General features: G+C 45.8%; 1 protein-coding gene across 1 annotated transcript in view; it reads right to left on the reverse strand.

Moving 5' to 3' along the window:
- Window positions 1-4,512: 4,512 nt before the first annotated feature.
- Window positions 4,513-23,442, reverse strand: part of NT5C2 (5'-nucleotidase, cytosolic II) — a 41,229-nt gene continuing 22,299 nt past the window's right edge. Inside the window, exons 3-17 of the mRNA XM_010000093.1 lie at window positions 17,244-17,361; window positions 15,763-15,858; window positions 14,376-14,467; window positions 14,130-14,187; window positions 12,777-12,870; window positions 11,703-11,756; window positions 10,445-10,528; window positions 9,684-9,725; window positions 8,457-8,564; window positions 8,066-8,132; window positions 7,244-7,414; window positions 6,363-6,414; window positions 6,046-6,106; window positions 5,351-5,527; window positions 4,513-5,116 (exon numbers count right to left, since the gene is read on the reverse strand). Coding sequence (XP_009998395.1) covers window positions 4,865-5,116; window positions 5,351-5,527; window positions 6,046-6,106; window positions 6,363-6,414; window positions 7,244-7,414; window positions 8,066-8,132; window positions 8,457-8,564; window positions 9,684-9,725; window positions 10,445-10,528; window positions 11,703-11,756; window positions 12,777-12,870; window positions 14,130-14,187; window positions 14,376-14,467; window positions 15,763-15,858; window positions 17,244-17,361 — 1,526 coding nt within the window. The 3' untranslated portion in view covers window positions 4,513-4,864. The remainder of the gene's footprint in view (window positions 5,117-5,350; window positions 5,528-6,045; window positions 6,107-6,362; window positions 6,415-7,243; window positions 7,415-8,065; window positions 8,133-8,456; window positions 8,565-9,683; window positions 9,726-10,444; window positions 10,529-11,702; window positions 11,757-12,776; window positions 12,871-14,129; window positions 14,188-14,375; window positions 14,468-15,762; window positions 15,859-17,243; window positions 17,362-23,442) is intronic.

Below are 23,442 nucleotides of genomic sequence, written 5' to 3' on the forward strand. Positions count from 1 at the left end.
TGGGTGCAGGGTTCTTACCCAGGGTACGTGCTGTGTCCTGCATTTTGCTGGCTTGGATTCAGCAATGTGGCTTTTGAGGCTGCTGCTCTGGCATCAGCTGTGGCTGTTCCTCTGCTCTTCTTGCTGGGGTTTGCTTGAGTGTTCAGGAGGGTGAGAGAAGGAGGTGCAGCAGCCAGGAACGGGCGATGCTGTGACCATCCCGTCTTCATTCCTCACACTAAGTGTAGGAGATGCTGCTCAAGGGGCTGTCACTTCCTCCCAGGCCACATGAAATTTGAAGAGTGGAAACCCACCAGGACCCCAGCACCAGTGCTCTGGTCCCATTTAATGCAAGAGTGGCTTACAAGTAAGTAGTTCAGGATCAGGCCCTGCTGAGGGACCTCAGAGCTCTTGGGGTGTGATTTCTCCAGTGCATGCAGCTGCAGAGAAAACCTCCATACCTGAATAATTGGGTAGGTGCCTGGATGTCAACTACATTGAATTGGAAAGCCCAAATACTTGAGAAACATTCTGGAAGCCAGGAGTGGCTGGTGTTCAGCAGCTGGAGGTCTCACACCAAACCTTTATCCCGCAGTCGGGTCCTTCCTGGCTGCCCTGAGCCTCCTCATGGCTGCTGCTTGCTTAGCCTCAATATCTCCCCAGTCAGGAGTGTGGTGGCTCTCCCTGTGCAGTGCATTTTGTGGGTATCTGGACCCACTCAGCCACTCTGGCCAGCTCTTCCCTGGGTCTTATTTGCCATCATACTTGGTCTTTGCAAACTGTATCATATTGTACATGCTTCGGGTTCCCAGAGTTGTAGTATTCTGACTACAGTATTTCTGTGTGTGTACATAAACCTCAATAAGCACAACTGAAATCCTGAATGAAGTGTATACGTTTCATATACTGATTGTCATACAAATGAATTTTATAATTATTCCAATTTTGTTGTAGATTTCCAATCTTTCCTATTTATTTTGTAACAGATTTATTTGTATATTTTGTGATTTTGTTTTAAAGCATTTTGTTTGTTTCTGTTCTTTTTAGATAAATGGTGATTTTTTTTTTTTTTCTGTTGAACATTCCAGTTTATGCATTTTTCCCTCCTCCATGCTCCCCCTCCTCATTCCCAAGGGATGGGTGGTGGGGCGGATGTCAGTGATCCTGGACCCAGATCTCTGCTATTGGCACATCAGTGGTCTTTAATCTCCAACTCTCAAGAGCCATGGAGAAGCCGGATCCTGTTCTCCTTAGAGCCAGGTCTTGCTCGTCACTTTGGTGGGTATGGGCAGATTTATTTGTATATTTTGTGATTTTGTTTTAAAGCATTTTGTTTGTTTCTGTTCTTTTTAGATAAATGGTGATTTTTTTTTTTTTTTTCTGTTGAACATTCCAGTTTATGCATTTTTCCCTCCTCCATGCTCCCCCTCCTCATTCCCAAGGGATGGGTGGTGGGGCGGATGTCAGTGATCCTGGACCCAGATCTCTGCTATTGGCACATCAGTGGTCTTTAATCTCCAACTCTCAAGAGCCATGGAGAAGCCGGATCCTGTTCTCCTTAGAGCCAGGTCTTGCTCGTCACTTTGGTGGGTATGGGCCAGTAAGTTCTTGAGCTGGGGAGGGCTGTGTCAGGTGGTTTTGCTGGCTGGGAGCTGGGAAGCTGGTGGTAATGGCAAGCAGCTGACTTTCTGAAGTTCCCTCAAGGGTGAGCGCCTTTTTCTTCCACTAATAAAACCCCTTTATTTACAACCTACACTCCATATACCATGTTTGTTTGTCCAGAAGTGTAGTTGCTGTCTGTCCATCTGTAGTGTGTGTCCCTGCCAAGCAGTGCATGGCTGGGTGCTGCCAGGAAGGGATGTGGTTGGTGGTGATGGTGGCTCCATTGGGTGGGAGTCAGTGGTAGAATGAGTCCATCCCCCTGCCTTAGGTGCTACTGCCCACTCCCCTGACATTGGGACCACAGCAGCAGAGTTGTGTGGTGCCTGCAGTGACAGCGGTGTGTGTATTTCTGAGCAGGAGAGTGAGCTCATGCTTCGTCTCCAGCCCAGCAGCATGTCCAGCTCCGTGCTGGTGAAGGATCATCTCACCCTTTCCTGCATGCCAGATACAGCCCTGCTGTTTGACTGTGTTGTGCCTCTGCCACCCCTCGAGCCCTGGCCTCCTCACAGCCCTTTCACCAGCTGCTCTCCTGGTGCTGGACTTTCTTCCTTGCTCAGCTCTTGGGCTGCTAAGCCCTGGCTTTTAGGTAAGTTGGGCAGCTGCTGCTCAAGCTTTGTGATGGGCACAGGATGGGACAGCAGGGTACAAGGCTGGGCAGTAAGAAGTGTCTGCAGGCTCTGCCTGCTGCTTTCCCACCATTGAGTGAGGGTGAAATACTTTCCATTGCTCTGGTCTTGAGGTGTCTTCTCCCCATCACAGTCAGAAATAGCCCTGGGCTGGGAGTGAGCTATTTGTGGAGACCAGTTAGGAAGGAGGAATGTACGGAGGTCCCCAGACCTTCCTTCCCGCAGCAGCAGCACCCGCCCCAGCTGCTGAGCTAAAGCTTAAAAAATTCAAGTGGCTATACTTGGAGAAATGATGTTTAAACATAGCAAAGCCCAGCATGGCCTTTAGTGAAAGGGCTCAAAGCCCTCCTGCAGCCACCTTCACTGTGGTACAAATTAGCTGTTTTCCAGCCTTCAAAAATCAAGGGGTCGGGGATCCGGTGCTGGGTCTGGGGGTTTCAACAGTCCCTGAAATGTCACATGTTGATTTTTGGTCTGCAGCCATTTAGTGTTGCTTTGTTGTTTGGCACTTTGGGCTCTGGGTCCTGAGCACCCTTCTCTGAGGGCAGGGCCTCATCTGGTCTGGCTTGGTTGATACAAGGCCTTTGCTGAAAGGTGAGGGCTCAGAACAGCATTTTGCTGTCCCCAGGGTCCTCCCTGGCTTGGCCAGGCACACAGGGTACAGGCAGCCTCGTTGGCCAGGTTTGCAGCTCCTGGTGACTAGGCCATGCTGTGCCACCAGTGCCATCCCGGGCACAGGTCATGCGTAGTGGGGAGCAGCCCTTGGTAATGCCTGTGGGAAAGAGGCCTGGAAAGGCACAATGTTGGAGGCAGTAGGAGGGTGCCCCTCCGCCCCCTCTGAATCAAGGCCACAATGTTTATTTGCCTCCCTGTGCCTCCTATGAAGCCAGTGGGGATAACAAAAGCTTCATGCTCCCTGTCACTTCCTGCCCACCTGCTCACTGGGGTCCAATCAAGCTCATAGTCAGATCCATAGCCATTGCTTGACAATGCTTCATGCAGCCAATCCCCAGAGATGCTTCTCTGTTCCTCAGCCACCAGTCCCACTGGGAACCCCACAGAGACCAGTCCTGGTGCTCTCCGCCACCTCCAGCACAGCCCTCATCTCAGCAATGCGCCACAAAGCACCAGGCATTTCTTAGAAACATCATCATTTATTGACTTGAACAACTGCCACTACAGCAGCAATGTTCCCTGCTCAGATGTTGGTGGTGTGTTTTAAATTTTCTCCTAAGTTACTTTAAAATGAAAAAAAAAAATAAAAATGATTACATGAGTTTATGGTACTGAAACAACAGTCGAATTAATTACAAGAGGGCGCTCGTTGTAATTCCTTCACAGCAAACGGCACAGGCTGGAGTAAGGGAGGCTGCACCCATGACATGGAGGAAAACTGCAGGGCACTGCTGCCCAACTGCAAGCCAGCCCTGTGCCTTCCCTGGGGCTGGCTCTCCAGCACATGGAATGCTTGCCTCTCCCTGCAGGGCAGCCCCAGTCCCCACCTGACAGCCCACATGGGGACACAGCCTTGCCCACCACAAGCTGCCATGAGGGTCTGTTTGCTCTGTGCCAACCAGGCCAAGGACAGGGCAGCTTCCAGCCAGACTGGAGCTTCCCAGCTGGCCCTGGGGCACATGTTGTTTCCTAGTTTAGGGCAGAGACACAAGGCCCACAGCACCCCAGAATAACAGGCCCTTTCACTCCAGGTGGTGGCTGGGTTTGTCTTTGGGATGCTTCGCTTTGTTAAAGCTGAGCAGACAGAAAGGTCAGTAAAAGGCAGCAGGAAAACAAACCAACTAACGTAATGCTAAAGCAGTAGCTTCAAGCTCCTGGGTTAATATTTAGTGCTGAAACTACGGGAGTTGAGAACACAGTGTGCTGCTCAGCTGTGAGAAATGTGCTGGAAATCATGCATCACATGCTGATGATGAAAGAGCTTTGAAACACTGGGAGAGGATAACAAGCACCTACAAGCCAAAACGTGTACAGATGCAGATAGGCAAGAGCTGGAATCCCACTGCCATCTGTGACAGCCAGAGGAATCGGCCCAGTTACACAGAGAAACACCAAGCATAGAGCAAACTTGAGTGCTGGAAACCACAGCAAAATCCTGGCTAACGTTGGGAGGGGAGACTTTGTAACCCATAAGCAGAGGGTTAAGGGCAGCAACCCAACAGGCAGGAGGATCTGGATTGTCTCCTGCAGGGCCCAGCACATCCCTTCCTTCTCCACAGAGAATGTAACAAATGGCAAAAACCGTTCACATGAAAATTGAATGAAACGAGTAACAGGAAATGGAGGAACATGCAGCATCCCAAAATGTAGTGGGAGCAGCATGACAGTACAGGTGGGCAGTTCAATCTGAATGCACCACCCAGGCAGAATCCATCAGCTTTTTGAACCGTCTGCAAACTGAAAATAAGGGTCTCCTCATAATTAGTGTTAATTTGTTAAAAGTTTTCTGACACTTTCAAAATGTGCCTTTACAAGAATCACACCCCCCCAACCCATCATCCCAAGGGCCCCAAGAAAGGAATCTGCTCCTGATCACTGCTAGAGTCACATTTTGTCTTCAGAGATGCTTTGCTTTTTCCTTCTTATTCCTCTTCCTCCTCTTCCTCCTCCTCTTCCTCTTCCTCATCGTCATCTTCATCATGGCAATGTGTGATTTCCTGAGGTGCTTGGGGGAAGAGGTTGGGTGGTTTGATCTCACTGATGGAGCGGGTCAGTTGATGCCGCTTGTAGTCAGAATCTTTAAAATCCACTGAGGTGCGATTGCGCGTGGCCATCGGCGACTCCTTCTCATTGATGTCGACGTGTGTGTGCTCGACTGTGGACTCGTGTGGCATCTACACATGTAAGTGAGAGAAGAGATGGCAACGGGTGTCCCAGTCCCAGGGTATCTCCCTGAGACAGATGGATAACAAACCCCAGAATGTGACCCTTTGGACTAAGATGCATCAAATACCACCCAGCCCTCCGAGGTGCTGGTTCCTGGTGCTAGCAGCTTGTGGAAATGTTGACAAACACAAGTGTAGGCACCTTTAGGACCCCTGCCTACCACCCTGGGGTCTGCAACTCACCAGAACATGGGCAGCTCTGAAGAGGTAGCTGAAGGGGTAGTAGAGGAGGTTGATGAAAGAGGCTGCATAGAGATCAGCGTAGCGCATCACCTGGCTGGCAAACAGGGTCTGCCGGGAGCCGCTGCGGAAGAGGCTCCCCATCATCCCGTAGCACATGTCCATGTCGTGGGTCACTTTCTACAAGCAAAGAGCAGGTTAGATCCTGGGCTGGGCAGGCAGCAGTGTGGGGCCACCACAACACTGAAATGGAGTGCATTGAGGGCTGGGGGCTATATGAGATCTGCAAGGGTCTCCAGCAAGGCTTTCTGCGCTCGTATCCCATGGCATCAGAGCACAGCCGAGTCCCAGTGCCAGAGGGAAAGGCAGCAGAGGGCTCAGGGCAGTACCTGCCCCAGGCTGGCACCCCAGGGCTGGCTGAACCAGAGGCCACATTCTGCAGCAGTGAGCACCATCAGTCAGTGCTGCTGTGTGAATGAAGAACCTGTTCCAGACCAGGCTGCCTTTCAGGAGTCCCGGTGACACCAGTGAGCTGAGAAGCTCCTCCACTTGCATCCACAAACGCAGAACAGCTTTGCCAAGCCTGCCATGCCCACCCAAAGACAGAGTAAAGCATTTCAGGGTTAAGCAGTGGGGTTGGATTGTCAAGCCCTTCGGAATCCAAAAGGGTAAAAGGGGATTTTTTTTATGACTGGTACCTTAATGCGTCTCTGGATGGAGCTGATGTCAGGGCGTTCATTGCTGCTACTGTCCAGATGCCTAGTTACAGGCGAGAAGGTAAATACATGGTGTGAAAAGCCTTTCAGAACCAGATGCTGTGGAATGGGGGCTCAGGGGAGGGAGACTGGTCTGGAGGGGAAGGTTGGTCTTGTGGAAAAAGCTCTGGCAGCACCCCAGCAGCTCTGGCTGCACCCCAGCAGCTCTGGCCAACCCAACCCCAAGGTTTCATCAAAGCCACTCGTTAGCTGTCTCTAGGCTGGGAGAGGCAGCAGGAAAGTTGTGTTTGAACACTCACTTGTATAGCTCAGCCAAGAAAATGTCCAGACTCTGCAGCTCTTCAAAAAGGGCTGGAAAATTCAGAAAAGAAAGGAGAAAAAGTATGTTTAAACTGTTGAAATGAAAAGGGCTGAAAGTAAACCTACCATCCTGCCTGCTCCCCTTGCATGGCAGTGGAGGGGCACTGCATCAAGGAGCATGGCACCTGGTGGCCACTGCGCAGGGACAGGGTTCAATTGCCCTCTGTGCCACTGGCAGAGCTTTGCACTTGGTTTCTGTTTTTGAGGCTAAACCTTCACAGCCCTTACCAAAACCTTCCAACCAGCCATGGGTCAACTTGCATAACCCCCAGACCTATTTACACACCAAAGAGCAAACCTGGGAGAAAAGCAGTAGTGCTAGAAGATGGGAAACACACAGCACTTGGGCAGCAGAGCAGCAGAGGGAGCAGGAGGAAGCGGCTGGTGAGCAGGGACTCCCAGCAGATGGGAGAGCAGTCATGGCTCAGGCATTACAGGGAGAATAACCCAGATGTCTTACCAGAGAAGCCACAGCTCTATACGGGCAGAGGGAAAGGAGTTTTTGGGGCAGGGTCATGGATAAGAAATAACTCAATCCCACCCAGCTGCAGCTTCTCCCATGGCTAAGTCAGCACTTGGCTGATCTCCCGCAAGTGGCCTGGGTAAGAGCACAGGAAAGGCCTGGGATCCTGTGGTCAGCCCATGGAGAGCTGTCCCAGCTCCTGCCACCAACACCAAGGCCCAGGGAAAAAGAGCTGAAAAGAGAAGCAGCCAAGCCAGGGTGACCTCTCCCCTGCACCCCTATGGCCTGGTGATCTCGGAGGTGCAGCACCAGACAAACAAGAGCAAAGCCTGGCCTGGGGTTTGCCCAGCTGCTTACCACTTTTGTCTGTCCAGACGTGCAGCTCCTGCGCCAGCTCGGGGATCACCAGGAAGGTCCTCCAGCCCTGGCGCTTCTTGGATTTGAGGATGTCTCCAAAGATATGGTCTCCAATGTACAAGATATCCTTCCCTTTGGCCCCTAGCAGGTCACAGACTGTGTCCGAAGAGCCTGAGAGAAGAATGGCATGGTTCAGAAAAAGGAGCCAAAAGGAAATGTGTGGCTTACTTCAGACGACCATGCAGAGAAAGTACATTTTCCTCCCAGAACCCCTGCTTGGCCATGGCAACAAGGGGCTGTGTCCACCCACCCACCTGGGAGCTCACCCAGGGCAGCTTTGCCCATGCACACCCTGCACATGAATAGCAGCAGCAGAGGGACCACGCTGCCTTCCACTCCATGTGAGAGTAATAGAGCCCTGGGCATCAGGCAGCTCTATACATCCACCCACTGCCCTTCCCTAGATCAGGCACCCTCCAAGTGAGGTCACACTGGTGGCAGCACTGTAAGTACAACTGGGAACATGGCATTGGGCCAGCTGCAGCTCTACCTCCACCACAAGCCCCGCAGTGGCATTTCTGAGTTCCTCCCTGGTGAGGAAGTAAAGGGCATTTGAGGAGAAATGAGTCCATTGCTCCCCTGCAATGGGCAGCAATGACAATGGAGAGCTTCTGGTGCAGTGTGCAGAGGGCACAGTAAAATGTGCTTTGGGAAAACCAAGCTTGCCTAGCACTTTGCACAAGTCCTCTAACAGCCACAGAGGCTGAAGACCACGAGGACACATCAGAGCCACTCCACAGGACTAGAAGGGTGTTGCCTCACCTCCTGAGTACACTATGCCGTGCTGCAGTGGGCCAGTGTAGGTCCCAATCTTCAGCTTCCCAGTCACCTGAGAAAGGAAACATTGTGTTAGTACAGAACAGCTGATGGTCTGGATCTTTGTCTCTCTCTCAGACCCAGGCAGCACAGAAGTGACTTTCCACGTTATTTTCCTACTGCCACCTGCATAAAGTCACAGAAGCCAATAAAGCCTCAAGCTGTGCTGTGCTGCAGGCAATGGGGTTGTTCAGGAATGACTAAGAGGAGAAGCCAGCCCACCATCTCTAGAGCATGTCCTGTCTGAACACGGTGTTGTCTGCTACCACTGAGACACAGCACACAGGAGGTGCAGGAGCCCTTCCAGCCACAGACACACCCTCCCCGTGCCGCTCACCGTGTCCACCTGCCGCAGCACCGTGCCTTCCCCAAAGAAGAGGGGTTTTCGCGCATCTACCAGGATCAGGTCAAAGTAGGACTGCCATGGCCGATGGGCACTCCCAGGCTGCAAAGGCAAAAACAAACCCCAGCATCAGGCACAACACAATCAACTGCAGGGAGTGTCATTGTCCGTAGCCATAACTGTGTGACATTGCTGGCCCACCAAAATCCCCCAGCTCGTGCCACCTGTGGTACGATGCTGGGCTGCCAGCTCTGCCTCCTGAAGTGCTGCTCCTCTGTGGCAAGCCCATCCCAATCCAGCCCAGCAGTACCAAACATCCATGTCACACCACAGCCATTGTGTGAAGAAATGCTGTAAATGACACAGCTGCCACTGTTTCTGAGAGTGACATCCTGCATAGATCCAGACACACGCGACTCCACGGCTTCAGCTTTGCGAGGCCACGCTGGTACATTTGCCAGGACTAGAGGGATGCCTGGACTCGACTCCACAGAGCACAACTTTGAATCACAGCCCTGCCTGAAGGACACTGGGCATTCATGAGCCCTTTCTACTCCGTGTTACCACCCTTTCTGAGATCAAGACCACAGCTAGGAGTCATTTGAGCTATCAGTTACAGTGATTTTCCATGTTCTGAAAATTTCTCCCTTGGCTGCCTTCTGCCTTTAGTGCACAGTGTGAAAACACATCTTTTGAGCGTGAGAGAGCCTCCCATTGAGAGACTAAGAAAGCAGTATAAATTCAGCTCCTAAGCCTCTCTCCAAAATTTGCAGGGCTGAGTCTTTGCCTCAGAAAAAGCATGGGCAAAATTTCTGGAGTTACCACTGTCAAAGTACAATGAACCATAATATATGTTTCTGCTGCTTTAGAAAACTCTTTCCTTTCCATCAAGGTGGGTTTTTTTTAACAAGATCTCAAACATTGTGCAAGATTTCTAAGAAACCTGGCTGCAAAATGTCACAGTTAAAATGTCTTGTCACTGAAATAATGTTATTATTAACACAGATTATTGTTTGAGACCAGATGATGCCTCTTTTATCTTTGTTATATTGTATTTGCTTTGATCCCATTCAAATAGGACACAAAACAGCAAGTGTATTTTAACCAGATTAAAGCAACTAATCCCATGCAGCCGATGAAGCAGGATTAAAATGCTTTCCAGCTACACAGATAATTAGACACATCAGTTGCTATTGGAACTGCAGTCTAGAAATCACATACCTTTGGTCCATGTGGAAAGTCAAACAAGTAAGTCATAATTTTCTGAAAGACAGAAAGAAAGTAGTCAAAAACACACTTTTAAACATACATTTGAGTAATTTAAAAAGCATACTTTTCTGCTTTCATCTTTTCAGGTTACAGATCTTTATTTTTAAGATTTGAATGGAGGTCAGCATAAGACTGGGAGACAAAATGAATGGTTGGAATTTAAAGTGAATTAAACCAGTTATTTTTATAAATAAAAACTGTATTTGCCTCAAAAGTCTGCACACTGCTTCAGGTATATCTTGCAATGCTTTAAAATGGCAAATAAATAGCAGTGTTGTAACATCTTGACATTTACCTGGAGACAAAGGAAGGCTGTTTATTCCTACACCACAGCAGACAGCCCTTTCTGGCTCTTAGGCCTCCAGGACCATTGGCTTTGGTGACCTGTCTGTACTCACACTACCTGACTTGGAAAGGAACTTCTGCATTTTAAAGGATGCTGAAATCTGAAACTAGTATCACTTTCTCTGTCAGACTTAACTGCTGAGGAACTGCATGAGGCACAGAGGGATTTAAGCCAGGTCAGTAGCAGAACCAGGACTAAAAAAGATGACTCAAGACCTCATCTGCATTCAGCACAAAACCATCCTACACCTAGCTTAGAAAATACCTGATTCTCCACCAGAAGATGTCCTACCAAAACCCATACAAATGAATGGCTGTTTTTTGCTTATTTTGTTACATACCAGTACAGCAGTTCAAGTAGCACTTACATCTGTGTATTTATAATCACTGTTTGTGACAAGAAACACCTTCCCAACTTCATTCATGCGGCTGAGCAGCAGTGGCAGCTTCCCCTGAAAGCCAAGGGACATACAAGTCACATACAGAAGTTACAGAGATCCATCCTAGGCAAAAAACTTTCAAGTATGATCCCACTAGACACAAAAAAGCAAAGCAAACCATCAAGCAAGCAAATTCACGTGTTTTGGCACTGGCCAGAGCCAGGAAAGCTGCTGGTCCCTCCACATAACACCTCTGCAGAGCACAGCCCAGGGGAGGAAGGCGAGGGGGAAGGGTTCAGCAGGGCTGCAGTGCCTTTGCCAACCCCACTGCCAGGCACCCTGGGCTGCTCCCACCGATCTGCTCCATGCCAGGCATGCTGGAGCAGCAGCTCCTTCAGCTCCAAGTCCATTCCCGGAATGGGCCCAGAGGCAGGTGAAATCTGAGCTCACATGAGCCACAAGTTGGAGCGCATTATAATTCCAACCTCAAATTAGGGAGAATTTATTCCTGGGGCTATTTTTATTGAATCATAAATCTCAGTCCATTGCCAGAGTAGCTGATTACCTCACAGAACAGTTTCCTAAGAATGTTGTAGGCATGCAACCAGAAACAAGGTCAAGTGCTTTAAAGTGATACTCTACCACAGAGTTCATCTAAACTAAACAATAATCACACCGTAAGTGGTCCAGAGGGGCCTTGCACACTGCAGAGAGGGAAAAAGTAAGGCAACAACTGGATCTTGCTCCATTAGACATGCTAAACAGCCATTTTGGGGCTATCAAGAGACTGAACATTGGTGAGTCTTTTAGGACCTTTCTTCTCTCAGTCCTTCCTAGTTAAACACATGTAACATTTTTGTTGGATAGCTAAGGGATCCTTCTGTCTCAAAAGACACTCATCTGTCGCTTTTTACAAAGAGAAAACATGGGCAGGGAACACAACTGCTTTCAGCACCTAAAGAAACAACACAAGCCTTGCCAGTATATTCACCTGGGCCCCGTGACAACATTTCTCTGGCTTTTATAATTTTACGTGAAACCCGTGCACGTGAACACAAAACCGCGTGGCTCGCTGGCTCAGAATAAAGGCTGCGCATGAACTTTCCACTTTGTCTTTGGTTATTACAATAGAAATCACAGTGTTATCTGCTTTGTGATTTAGTAAAGCACATCAGCATGTTTATTTCTTGCCTGCTTACTCAGTACAGAATGTCATGAAACGCAAGTGAAGTCACTTCACACTTACATCTTTCACCACGTACTTTTCCAGGTTCTCAAGGGTCTTTTCCTTTAGCGATCCCTGAAATAGAGCCAACAGGACCCAGTGAGGTAATGGAAACTTATGATGTAAGAGACATCAAAGTAATGCCAACTTTCACACTTTAAAATGCTGTGAAAGTACAAACCAGGGCGAATCTGAACCAGTGACTCTAGAGATGAGAGGCTTTGAGTAGCAGGGACCATCACAAACTCTGTGATCCATCGATTCCCTCACCATGGTAAATAATCCACTTCAACAGCATTTTAACCCTTTCAGAAGGGAATACAATAGAAACAAACAAAAAATAGATTTGCCATACCAAACAAGACAGTTAATGACCTGTCTCCAACACTGACCATAATGCTTTACTCAAAGGTCAACTCCAACATGTATCACACAACACTGCATAAGGAAAGAAAAATAAATTCCTGACTTCTGCATGGATAAAAGGACCATCACAAGTACAACTCTGGGCAGAGTTCTCCTATGACAGTTCTCCATCCCACCCCAACAGACCTCTTGAATGATGAAAAACAAGAAAACCAGGTTTTTAGCCAGATATTAATGCTCACAAAACTATATTCTAAATTTGTGCACAAGTGTGTGAAAAAGATTAACTGCCTCTCCTTTCTACATAAAGAAGAGTTGATGTAGTTCTCTGTTTAACGCAGGTACTTTTTAGACAACATAAGACAGCACTAATGTAAACCACTTATATTAAATTGCTGTTTTAATAATTAGAATAATGTAGAAGTTGTGAACTGTAAGTGCAAATACCCTCATGATATCACGTTCTAAACCCCATGTATTACAGTACAGGAATGCAATTTGGGCACAATAAAAAGGAACAGGAAGCCAAGACAGATATTCTTCAGTACTAGGAGGGCAGTCAAGATCTTGAGACTTACTCATATCCAACTGCAATTCAATATTTGCTCACTAGGCGGCAAAGCAGGGCTCTTGCCCAAAAGTGGAGTAACACATCTTAACTGATTAATTACAAACCAGTCCTCTAACCCAGTTACAATGTCACAGGTCCCAGATAGTTCTTGCAATCACCTTGTAATGAACCCAGTCAACAGCATCTCTGACATCCTGGAACATACTCCTGAAGGACATGAAGAGGTCTCCATCTTTAAACCCTGTTTCACAGCTGTGAGGAGAAAGAAAACATCAAGGAGAGAAACAGATCAACATGTTGTTTGGAGCTTGTGTTTTCATCTTACCAAAATGGTTTCTTATTTACAGCTTACTGTGGCTCAGACTTGAAAGAAGGCTACAACCAGAGTTTAACCGGATCTCCGTATTACCCAAGAATCTTTGTTTAAAACTTTAGGTGAGTTCCTAACTACAGGCCTGTGTCTTCATAGCAGTATTACAGCTTTCACTGTCTGCAACACTTCTTTCTTCCCCATAACATTACAAGAAGGAAAATAGACTGGGACTCTGCAGTTTGCAGCATGTTACAAAAGATGAATAGTACTGAGAAAGTAAGCAGAGTGCTGCTCTTTCTCCCCTTTTCCAACACTAAAGAAGGGGGTGCCATGGAAATGAACTAAATGTAATACTCACTGCTGAGAGAAGGAAATGCTTCTGTGTTGAACAGTTAGAGTTAACATGAGAAATTTCCTCTACAAGATATTGTGGAGGCATCTTTGAGACACCCATGAGAGTTTGTATCAGAAGAAATCACGGATGATTAAACAGAGCAGTATTTATTATGACAGCAATCATCATGCCTGTTCTGAGAAAGGATACTTCACTTCATGGATTGTCAGCATAAACAGTTCCTCTGCTCCCAAGTAAAATCCTGTTAAAGCTTTGCCTTCCACTCACATAATATGCAAAGATGACCCATCACATGAGTCAGCAGCACAGCAGCATTCACATTTGCTAGTTCAAACTACAGCTTGTTTTTATGCTTATACCTATTTGAAAGCTAGGTAAACACTCATGCTGCACAGCCTTTTACACTGTACTGAGTCTGAGCATTTCACCTTTAAGTGAACAAAGTCCTCAATAAATACATGAGGGACTTGTGGTAACTGGCTGAGGAAATTCACCCTTTCAGTTACCAGTTCAAAATATGGCTCCAATAGACAAGGGTTCAAAAGGAGCTGACTGGTGCCTATAATCACCTTATCATAAGTGTGTGGTCTTAGAAGTTGGTCCAAATACCAGTGACAGTCAGTGGTGATACTGATATACCCTGTGAAGGAAACCCTTGCCAGGTACCTCCTCACCACTGAATTCTCTTAATGTCTAACAAATAAGAGGCCTGAACATTTCCCCATCAAATCCACTTGAAAGCCCTCCACTGATATTAAGAACAAGCTCCATCTATGCTGAATTACTCTTTATAATAGCAAACTTACTGTGCCATCAGCACCTCGAATGGGAGGGAACACATACCTAGTGTACCGGTCACAGTTGGTAAAGAAATCCACTAGGCAAGCCAATAGGTAGGTCTCTGCAAAGAAACAAAGCAAGATTTTAAACCAAGGATAACACTATCTGGCCAGCTAACTTTAGGCCCTATGCCAAGAAGAGAAAGTTAATGTAAAAAAAGAAATGAACAGATGAGTAGAATACGACATTAGCAAAGCTTTACTAGCTTCAAAAGCACAGAAACAATGTGTTGGATCACATTAGACTCACCTGGAAGATTGAATAACGTGTTCAGAATGTAAAACCTATCTGTGTCATCCCTCTGGATAAATTTATTCGGATATTGTTCCCGTGTTTCAGGCCTAAGAACAGATAAGACAGAGAAAAATGAAACCATAAAAAATGAGGATAAAATGTGCTGACCTGCAAAATACAGTTATAGCAGGGTCCATTAACTAGAGTCTGTTGTGCTTTAGTCAACACCCAGCTTTCTCACGTGCATCCAGCAGCATTCCCTTCACTGTGCTGGCTCTGGGAGAGTTGGCACAAAGCCCTCACTGCTAAGTCAGCAAACTGAGCAGAGCCCACACAGGGAAACAGAGTAGTTGAGAGTCCACAACTCGACCTTAAGCCCCATGCTGCTGGCTATGAGGATGCCTTAAATCATCTGCACTTTCATTGTTTGCTTATCCTAAACTTTCCCCCACTTTCCATGCGTTGCTCTACACTCCCCCAAGCAGGGAGCAGCAGGGGAGTGCGTGGCTGTGCTGCAGGAGGCTTGCCTGGGGCCCTCTGCAATTAATCAGCAGGGTGGCAATGACTAAAGTGATTTAATTATTCTGGTCACCTTCATTTTTGGAACTTCTGAAGATCACCTCTCACTCAAAGAGGAACTTGACTGCATATATAAGGGCTTTTTCTAAACTTTGTCTTCCTGATGTAAGAACTTACAGGCCTGCAATGACAGAGCTTGTCACCTTGGGGACCCTGAGCTGGCCTGTACTTACATGCCTTCCATCCATCTGCCCTCACAGCAGGGATATGAGGGGGTTTGCTGGGACATATCAGGCACACAGCACTGTGGACCCCTCTGCTTTCTAAAGCAACTTATCTGGGACAAGCCAGGGAAGGCTGCAGGAAACGAGATGCAATGCCTCCCTTCTGATACCCTGAAAGGTCAGAAACACAAAAGGGTAGAGCAAGCTTGTTCCTTCCTCAAGTCAGCTCAGGCCCTTGAACTTTCTTAGCAATGGCTGTGGAGTTAACAGCCTCATGGGGCACATGTCTTCTCTGCACCCTTCAGCCCTCACACAATGGCTTGGTCTTGACTGACAAGCTGCTGATGTTAAACTGTGCCAGGACAGGTAAACAGCCCATGGATTATCACATCAACACCTTCCCACAGTTCACTTCTATTCCTAGCACACTACAAGTGTGCCTGTTCTGGTGCAGACCTTTCCTCTGTAAACACCGTGGGCTGTTGTTGTATCTGGGACCCTCAACACATTTCCAGTCAATCCTGGAGCTGCAGGAACACCAATATGGCATCTGCTGTTAGTGGCTTTCCCATGATTCCCTATCCAAATGGGTGCCCTGAGGATCAGTGACACATAAGAACATCTTAAGTCAAAAAGAACAGCCAAGAGTCAGCACTCACCCTCTGAGGAAATTAAAGCCATGTGCACACACTAGGAGGTTCCCATAGGCATCAACTTTCAACAGGTTTCCATAGTGGGTATCAAACACCAGGCCTCTGTTAAAAAAAGCAAGTTAAGATATGAAGAAGCAAGCATATTAAGCCATGACCATTTTAATAGCATTTTTTTCCAAATCATCTCTAGAACAGCTTGCTCCCTTGACATGGGGCATCAGAACAGAGTTGCTGCTACTATGCAGATGGGGTTCCTTTCTGTCCCTTGCACCTGGCTGCAGGTGAGCAACAAGAGCCCTGCATTGCCAGATGAAAGGCACAGCTGATCTGCTCTCCTCTGACTTGAAAACAACCGTTTAACCTGGCAGAGGCTCAGATATGCACAGAGTGGGGAAGACATGGGCCTCTTCCACAGGGTCACAAATCTGACACCTGTGTTTGCAGTTCCCTGACAGTCCTGCTGGGCTGCCAAGAGGTGTGTTAGAGGAATTTATCCCCTCTTTTTCATCACTCTGTCACAGACAGAGACAGATGGGGCATGTAACTATTGTACAAAATGCTTTGAACATTTCCAGATCCAACCCCAGTGAAACTCTGTCTCACTTATCAGATAGCTTGCATCTGCGGAATGCAGCCTTCCCACAGAGACATCCCTTCTGTCCCCTCCCTGGGATGAAGGCAGTGGATTTAAAGGAGTCTTCATCACAGGCTACTATCTTGTTATAGGCATGGACTCACCCAGCAACAGTCGAAGTGTAAAACATGCTGAGAGGAGGGAAATAAGGAGGCTGCCAGACTGAAAACTTAAAAGCAACAAGCTTACGGACCCTCTGGTGCAGGCTTTTGTAAAAAAAGTTCCAAAGGTGTCAAAAAAGCAAAATCCAGCAAAGGCACAAGTGAGAACAACTTAAAGGTACAGAGTTAGATCAAAAGCCTTGTTTAAAATAAGCAATGTCCTTTTTACTGCTGCCACCAAAAGACAAAATGTAAGAATTTAGTAACTTTGCGCCATTAATTTTTCTTCCGGCATTTAATTAATTTGGTTCCACTTTTATTGTTGTTTATTGTCAGTTTAATTTTCAAGATGTCTCATGCACCAGGACACCATAAATTAAAATAATTAAAGAAAAATGTTCTGAGACATTCTAGCAGCTTCATAGAGAGCAATGACTCTTCATCCCCTTGATTTTGATTTAACTCCCAATCCAATTGTGTCTCTGCTGTCTTTGCTCTGAAAGGTTATTTTTGGACCATGTTCTCAGCAGGCCTCTTTTCTTACACACTCCCTCTTTGCTGGCATGGATTCATGTGAGCAAAGACCTTCCACATATCGGAGCAGTCTGCTCCCTTCCCCATGGCCTGTGGTAAACCACAGGATTCGCAGGCACAGCTCTGAAAACCTGGCCCTACGTGTTGCCTATGAACTATACAGAATAAATATATTCAAGGCCTCGAGCACCCTGGGTTGGTATCTGTTAGTCATTTACCTGGTAGGGAATGCAGGATCATACACAAAATTGAGCAGCTCATGAGGGTATCCAATGGAAACTAATCTTTCTACGGTCAGGTCAAATCCAAGAGATTCGTATTCAGGGGATTTATACACTGTACCAAGATGAGATTTCAGTTAGAAAATTTGAAAACAGCTTGGGAGTTAAACAAGAAGGCAGTTAAAAGTAATGTACCCATTCTCCTTCCACCCTCCTCCACATCACACGTTCCCTTCTTCCCTCCTGCTCTTCACTGCCTCAGGTCCCCCAGCCCAGAGCCACTGTGGAATTAGCTCATGCTGCAGGACTGCAGCTGAGCAGAGCTGCATTCCAAGTTTCAGTAGCAGAGTGCACCATATGAAATACCCATCAGTCTATCACAGCTCTCTGCATCAGGAAAAATGTCTTTCAAACTGCAGCTCCCCTCCCTGCAGTCCTGTTAGGCAGATGCACGAACACTGCCTGTTCTACCTGCTCAGATCAGGTTTTGGTTTGCTGTGTTTTTGCAAAGCTGGTGAAGAAAGCAATAATTTTTGGGAACACGTGTATTCATGGTTAGAAAGGCTGAAATTCATCACTACTGTGCTACTGTTACTGCTCTGGATACAATCCCAAAGCTTCCTATTGTCTCCAGATTTCATCTCAGGGGAATTTATGTTTGCTGCAGACTAAGTTAGCTTGAAGGTAGAGCTGTCAAGTTAATGTATTATTTGTTTCTTAATAATACCATTTGGTACTGTAAAAATCTGTTAGCTATTACCCCTGTGCATCAAAGTGCTACTCTGTTAAGCAAGCTCACTGTTCTCACATTTCAGAGAAGCTGCTCACCTGTCACATATACCTTAACTCAATGCAAAAGAAATGGACTTGTTCAGCCAAGTCATTCTTACCATTAGGCCTGTCTTCTTCTTGAAAATGACCTTCCCATGTACTGGAAATGTTACAGCTTAATCAGATCATTAAATTAACATTCAAAAGGAAATCATTCTGTTTCCTTGGCAGATGAAAATCGCTGTTTCTCTGGTGTTTACCTTTACTGCATGTTGCTGTCTTAAATTGGTCCTAAGATGTAACAAGGGTAAATACAACCCTTGATTGCAATGAGAGTTACCATGGGTTCAACTGGCTCAGATGTCTCAAGCAGCTGAATACTTAAAATTTAACTGAGTAAAGATACAAAAATGTGCAAGTTACACAGTAAGATCTTTAGAAGACAGACTGCTTTTCCTAAGAGAGATCTAGCACACCTGGGGGCCTCATAATATATATTCATGAACATTGTCTATACTGCCCACACAATCACCACCATTATAAACTGTGGAACACAGAAACTTAATCTGAGAGGAGAAAAACATATAAAATACTATGAAATTACCAAAAAGCCAAGAACTATAGAAGAAATGAACCTGCCAAAAGACTCACATCATAGTAATAACCATGACCAAAGGCTCCCATACCTCTTAACAACCTAAAAAGCACCAGAATTCTTACTTTTCCCCATTAAACTAACACCATCAAAAACATAACAAGCAAATCTGTAATGTTTTTAAATACGTAACTTGAACAAATAAAACAGTTTAAAAAATCTTCAAGCATTATTATATTGATAGCAAACATCAATAACATGATACAACATTCAATGCATGTAGTCTTTTCTGTCCTTTAGGAAAGGAAGGGTTGACTGAGTTACAGATAGGAATAAGAAATCAAAAACTACAGCTAATGGAGAAAGCAGTAACTGACAAGGCAATTCTGGGGAGTGAGCTAGAATTGGAGGGAGCAAAAGACAGTTAAGTGATGAACAGCATTGTGAGACTGACACCAGAACATCATCTGGAAAAAGGAACTCCCCTGATACAGGAGAGTAAAGGAACTTCCCAGGGAAAAGGGTAATAAATACACCTGCACAGATTCTCAGATGGTGAAAGCACTGCAAAGTTCCCCATTATGTGAAGTAGCCTCCAGTCCCCCACTCTGTCCATGAAGCTGCTGCACCCCTCATTAGCTTCCTAGGAATTTGATCATGTTACCAACTCAGCCATAAAACATCACTCCCAAACAAAACACTTCTCCAAGGAAATCCTGCTCTTTCTGAACTCACCAACCATGGTGATGATGTCCTAACACAAAGAATCTCAATGAGCACATTGGCATCTCCTCCACACAAGCAGAAGTGGTTCATCAACAGCTCCAGCAGAACCATTTCAGGGAACATGGAAGGGCTTTCTGTTAAACAACCTGTGCATCTCACTAACACCTCACCACAGCACAGTCTGGTGGAACATGAGGCCAGCTACTCACAAAATGTCCTCATTCAGTTCCTCCCTTCCTTCCTCCCTCCCTCTCTGTCTTAGATTTATCACTACAGACCTCCTTGTAACTCTCTAAGTCTAAGGAAACAAGCTGAAGTACCAGCAGGAAAAAAGGCTGAGACCAGGTATCAACCTCAGCCTTCACCCCATCCATCATCTGGTGAGGCAGTACTGCAACAGGATTGATCTGAGTGTTTCCTTGGTGGGGGGGTAGTTATTCCCCTTATCTCTCAAGCTCTAGATTTTGCTTCCTTGATGACTCCTTGAATAAAACTAAACTACCAGCTCATTCATGCCTCAAGTCCCTTCCCTATTTTTCTACCACTCCACAGGATCTGGGAAATTGAGCCTTCTCCTTGATACACATACTAAACAGAGACACAGAAAACTGGACTCCTGGAATTAGGAAAGAGACAATAAACATTCTCCAGTTACCATCATACTTACTTGTTCAAGATACACTTTCCTTTAATTGAAGACACAGCTGGGAACAGACTGAGAGCTCACTGAGCCCACCTGGACAGCACCTTACACCACAGCACATGCTGCAACAATCAGAACAAGCCACAACCCACTGACATTTATCATAAGCTGTGAAAATGTCTGTTTCAGTAATATGAGCTTTGGGGCAAATGAACAATCCACCTTCTTCAAATCAAGTATGAACAGGCTAACACTGCTGCAACTATAGCAGCACGTGTGGAGAAGATGCCCCAGTTCTATGTATTACTAGATGAAAAAATGTATTTCAGTATTGTACTCAGGGTTGGTCACTCTTGTGTCTTGTTTACTTCAGGCATCCATGGGGAAAAAGAGTAGAGAGAACAGATAGGTATTTTTTTATGCAACTGCATGAAGAAAAAATTAAACTTTCCTGGAACATCCCCCTCCCTCAGACCTGGTTGCTGAGATCACAAGTGGAGATAATCTGTGTGCCATGGTGATGCAATGAATGCAGCTATTTGCCATGCAGTGTCTCCCAGGCTCAGCTCTTTCACCCAGCTGAAAAGGGCCCAGTCTTCAAGCAACCTCAATTTTGTGATGGGTGAAGAGGCAGAGCCATGAACCATTTCTTTTCAGTGTCCTTGCCCAACATATGCAGGACAACACTAAAACCAAAGCATAACTTATTCTGTTGTCTTTTTCTCTTTGTTCCTACTTGATGGCCATGTCTCTGCCACCATGCCAAGTCCTCAGCTCCAGAGGACCAGGTTATTTTAATAGTATGTGTTCCAACTCAGGTAAATGCTTCAGTGGCACAGGTCAGTCAGCACCCAATGCTCATGGATTATGCAACCAGGGTGGAAAGAAAACAACCAAAGGTCTAAAAAAACCAGAAGCTGGTTGACAGTATTGCAGCCTCCTCTGAATACCACTGCTTGGCTTAACATGACACTACTGAAAGGTAAAAAGCAGTACCCCAGGAGTGAATGTGGCAAGCCTCCAGGTCTGTGATGAGTGTGGGTGTCCCTTACTCAACACGTGCTAGGAGGGAAGCTGATCTGCAATGAGCAAGGGTTGTGCAGTAAGGTATGCAATTCTCATGCATTTATGTGCTTATTTTTTTACCTTTGCTGCCAAGACACATACAGTAACAATTTTATAGCCTTCCTGAAAAGGAAAAAAAAAAGGAAAAAGAAAAAAAAAAGAAAAAGAAAAAAAAAAGAAAAAGAAAAAAAAAAGAAAAAGAAAAAAAAAAGAAAAAGAAAAAAAAAAGAAAAAGAAAAAAAAAAGAAAAAGAAAAAAAAAAGAAAAAGAAAAAAAAAAGAAAAAGAAAAAAAAAAGAAAAAGAAAAAAAAAAGAAAAAGAAAAAAAAAAGAAAAAGAAAAAAAAAAGAAAAAGAAAAAAAAAAGAAAAAGAAAAAAAAAAGAAAAAGAAAAAAAAAAGAAAAAGAAAAAAAAAAGAAAAAGAAAAAAAAAAGAAAAAGAAAAAAAAAAGAAAAAGAAAAAAAAAAGAAAAAGAAAAAAAAAAGAAAAAGAAAAAAAAAAGAAAAAGAAAAAAAAAAGAAGAAGAAAAAAAATCTCTACAGAGGCTCCAGCTTATGCAAAATGCTGCTGCCAGGATTTTAACTCACATGAGGCAGATGCAGATTCAGAGTGTCACTCCAGTCTTGACGGAGTTACACTGGGCTCCCCTGTTAAAGAAAAAAATCAGACTGATTTTAAAACTGCAACAGCTCTGTGCCATGTGGGACTGTATCTGCTGGAGCTCTGTCCTCTGGTAAGCTCAGAAGCCGGCCTGGCAGCTATTCCAAATACACTTACAACTGATTTATAGAGGAGGCACAGTTGGTAATTGCGCATCCTGCAGGCAAAATTCTGTCCTCATATCCACAAGCAGTCTTAGATCATCAGCTTAGTGATAATTAGGAGAAAGAAGCTACAAGAACATTGTCCAAGTGACACAAACACTTCGAGTTTCTCTCAGACACAGAGCAACTGGTTAAAGAAAGGGTCTCGTGCTCTTTTTGAGGCCTTGCCATTATTGTCCATTCCTGAGTCGGTGAGAGGGCACTCACTCACTCTCTTTCACATCACAGAACGCCTGCACGTGTCAGCACAGGAGACTCGGGAGACAAGAGTCAGGAGCTACTCCAGGAATCTGAGAAGAGAATTTTGCCCTACATCTGAAGGTGCTCCCAGCAAAAGCCTTGCACACCACGTAGTCTGATGTAGCACATCTAAATTAAGTTGTACACTTTAACATGCTTATGTTTGGCCTTTTATGTGCACAGCATTGCGGGATAAAGCGGTACCAAACCTGCACATAGTGCTGCACCATACTGGAGTGCTCTGGTTTGCAAGCACACATGGTGAGAAATCAAGAACTATTTTGCAATTTACAGGTATGAACAGAGTAATCAGGAATAACTTTAGAGATCCAATTTGCACTAAATACAAAGCTAAATGAGTTAAAATGATGAATGAGTTAGAATGATGTTGCAAAAAGGACCCACACAAGTATGCAGACCTTCTGAAAGGCTTCCCTGAAAATAAGTATTTAAAGCCTGTTTTGTTTTCTAATGAGTAGCTGGAGAAGGCTGTAGTGCATGTGATGGTTCTGTTTAGGCAGTGTGGAGGAGACAGCCCTTCAAGGGCTGCCCTCTTCTTTCCTTGTTCCTCCTCCACACACACAAAGACTTCAAACTCAGGCAGAGCTGCTTCTCATTGAACATGTAACATAGCTTCTTCCAGGGCTTGTTGATGTTTCTTACAAAACTAGTCATGGATCATAGGAGAGAAGCAGAAGATAAAGTTCCAATGCTTACATGCTTCAGCCATGTCACTTTTGTGAGATGTATTTGCTGTCTCAAACTGCACACCTGCAAGCCAGTCCTGCCTACCCATTTCACTTCCGACCACTATGTATTTGGTGCTGTTCAAAGCCCTGAGTTGAGAGCAGTGACAACATGCTGATTTCTCACACTGCTGAGGCAGCTTTGAGGAAGCAGATCCTCGTTGCCAGCACCGTGGTTTAGGAAGGGCAAGATAAGCTTGCTGCAATAACAAAAGCCTGCAGAGTAAGCAGCTCCTATGGGGACAGAGGTAGGGTGAGGACTTATAAACAATGATCTTAAGTCTCATTCAACTTTGTCTCTAGTCTTTCCCCATCTGTCACTCTCTTTTGCCATTGTGCTCTCTCCTAGGATGTCCTAGCAACTCCTGAAGGAGTTTCATCCCTTCCATCAGCCAACCCCTCACTTGCCTTCTCTCCCCACTGGAAGCTGAGAGCAGCCCAGAGCAAGGTGGCTGCAGTGCCCTCAGAAACACCCCCACACTGCAGGAGATTTCAGGGGAGCAGCTGCTCTCTGCATCTGATGCATCACCTGCTCCCATCCTGGGGCAGGGAAGGGCCTGACTCTTTACCCACGCAGGTGCTGAGAG

Source organism: Chaetura pelagica, unplaced genomic scaffold (genome assembly GCF_000747805.2).
Source record: "Chaetura pelagica isolate M959 unplaced genomic scaffold, ChaPel_1.0 scaffold436, whole genome shotgun sequence".
Taxonomy (NCBI): Eukaryota; Metazoa; Chordata; class Aves; order Apodiformes; family Apodidae; genus Chaetura; species Chaetura pelagica.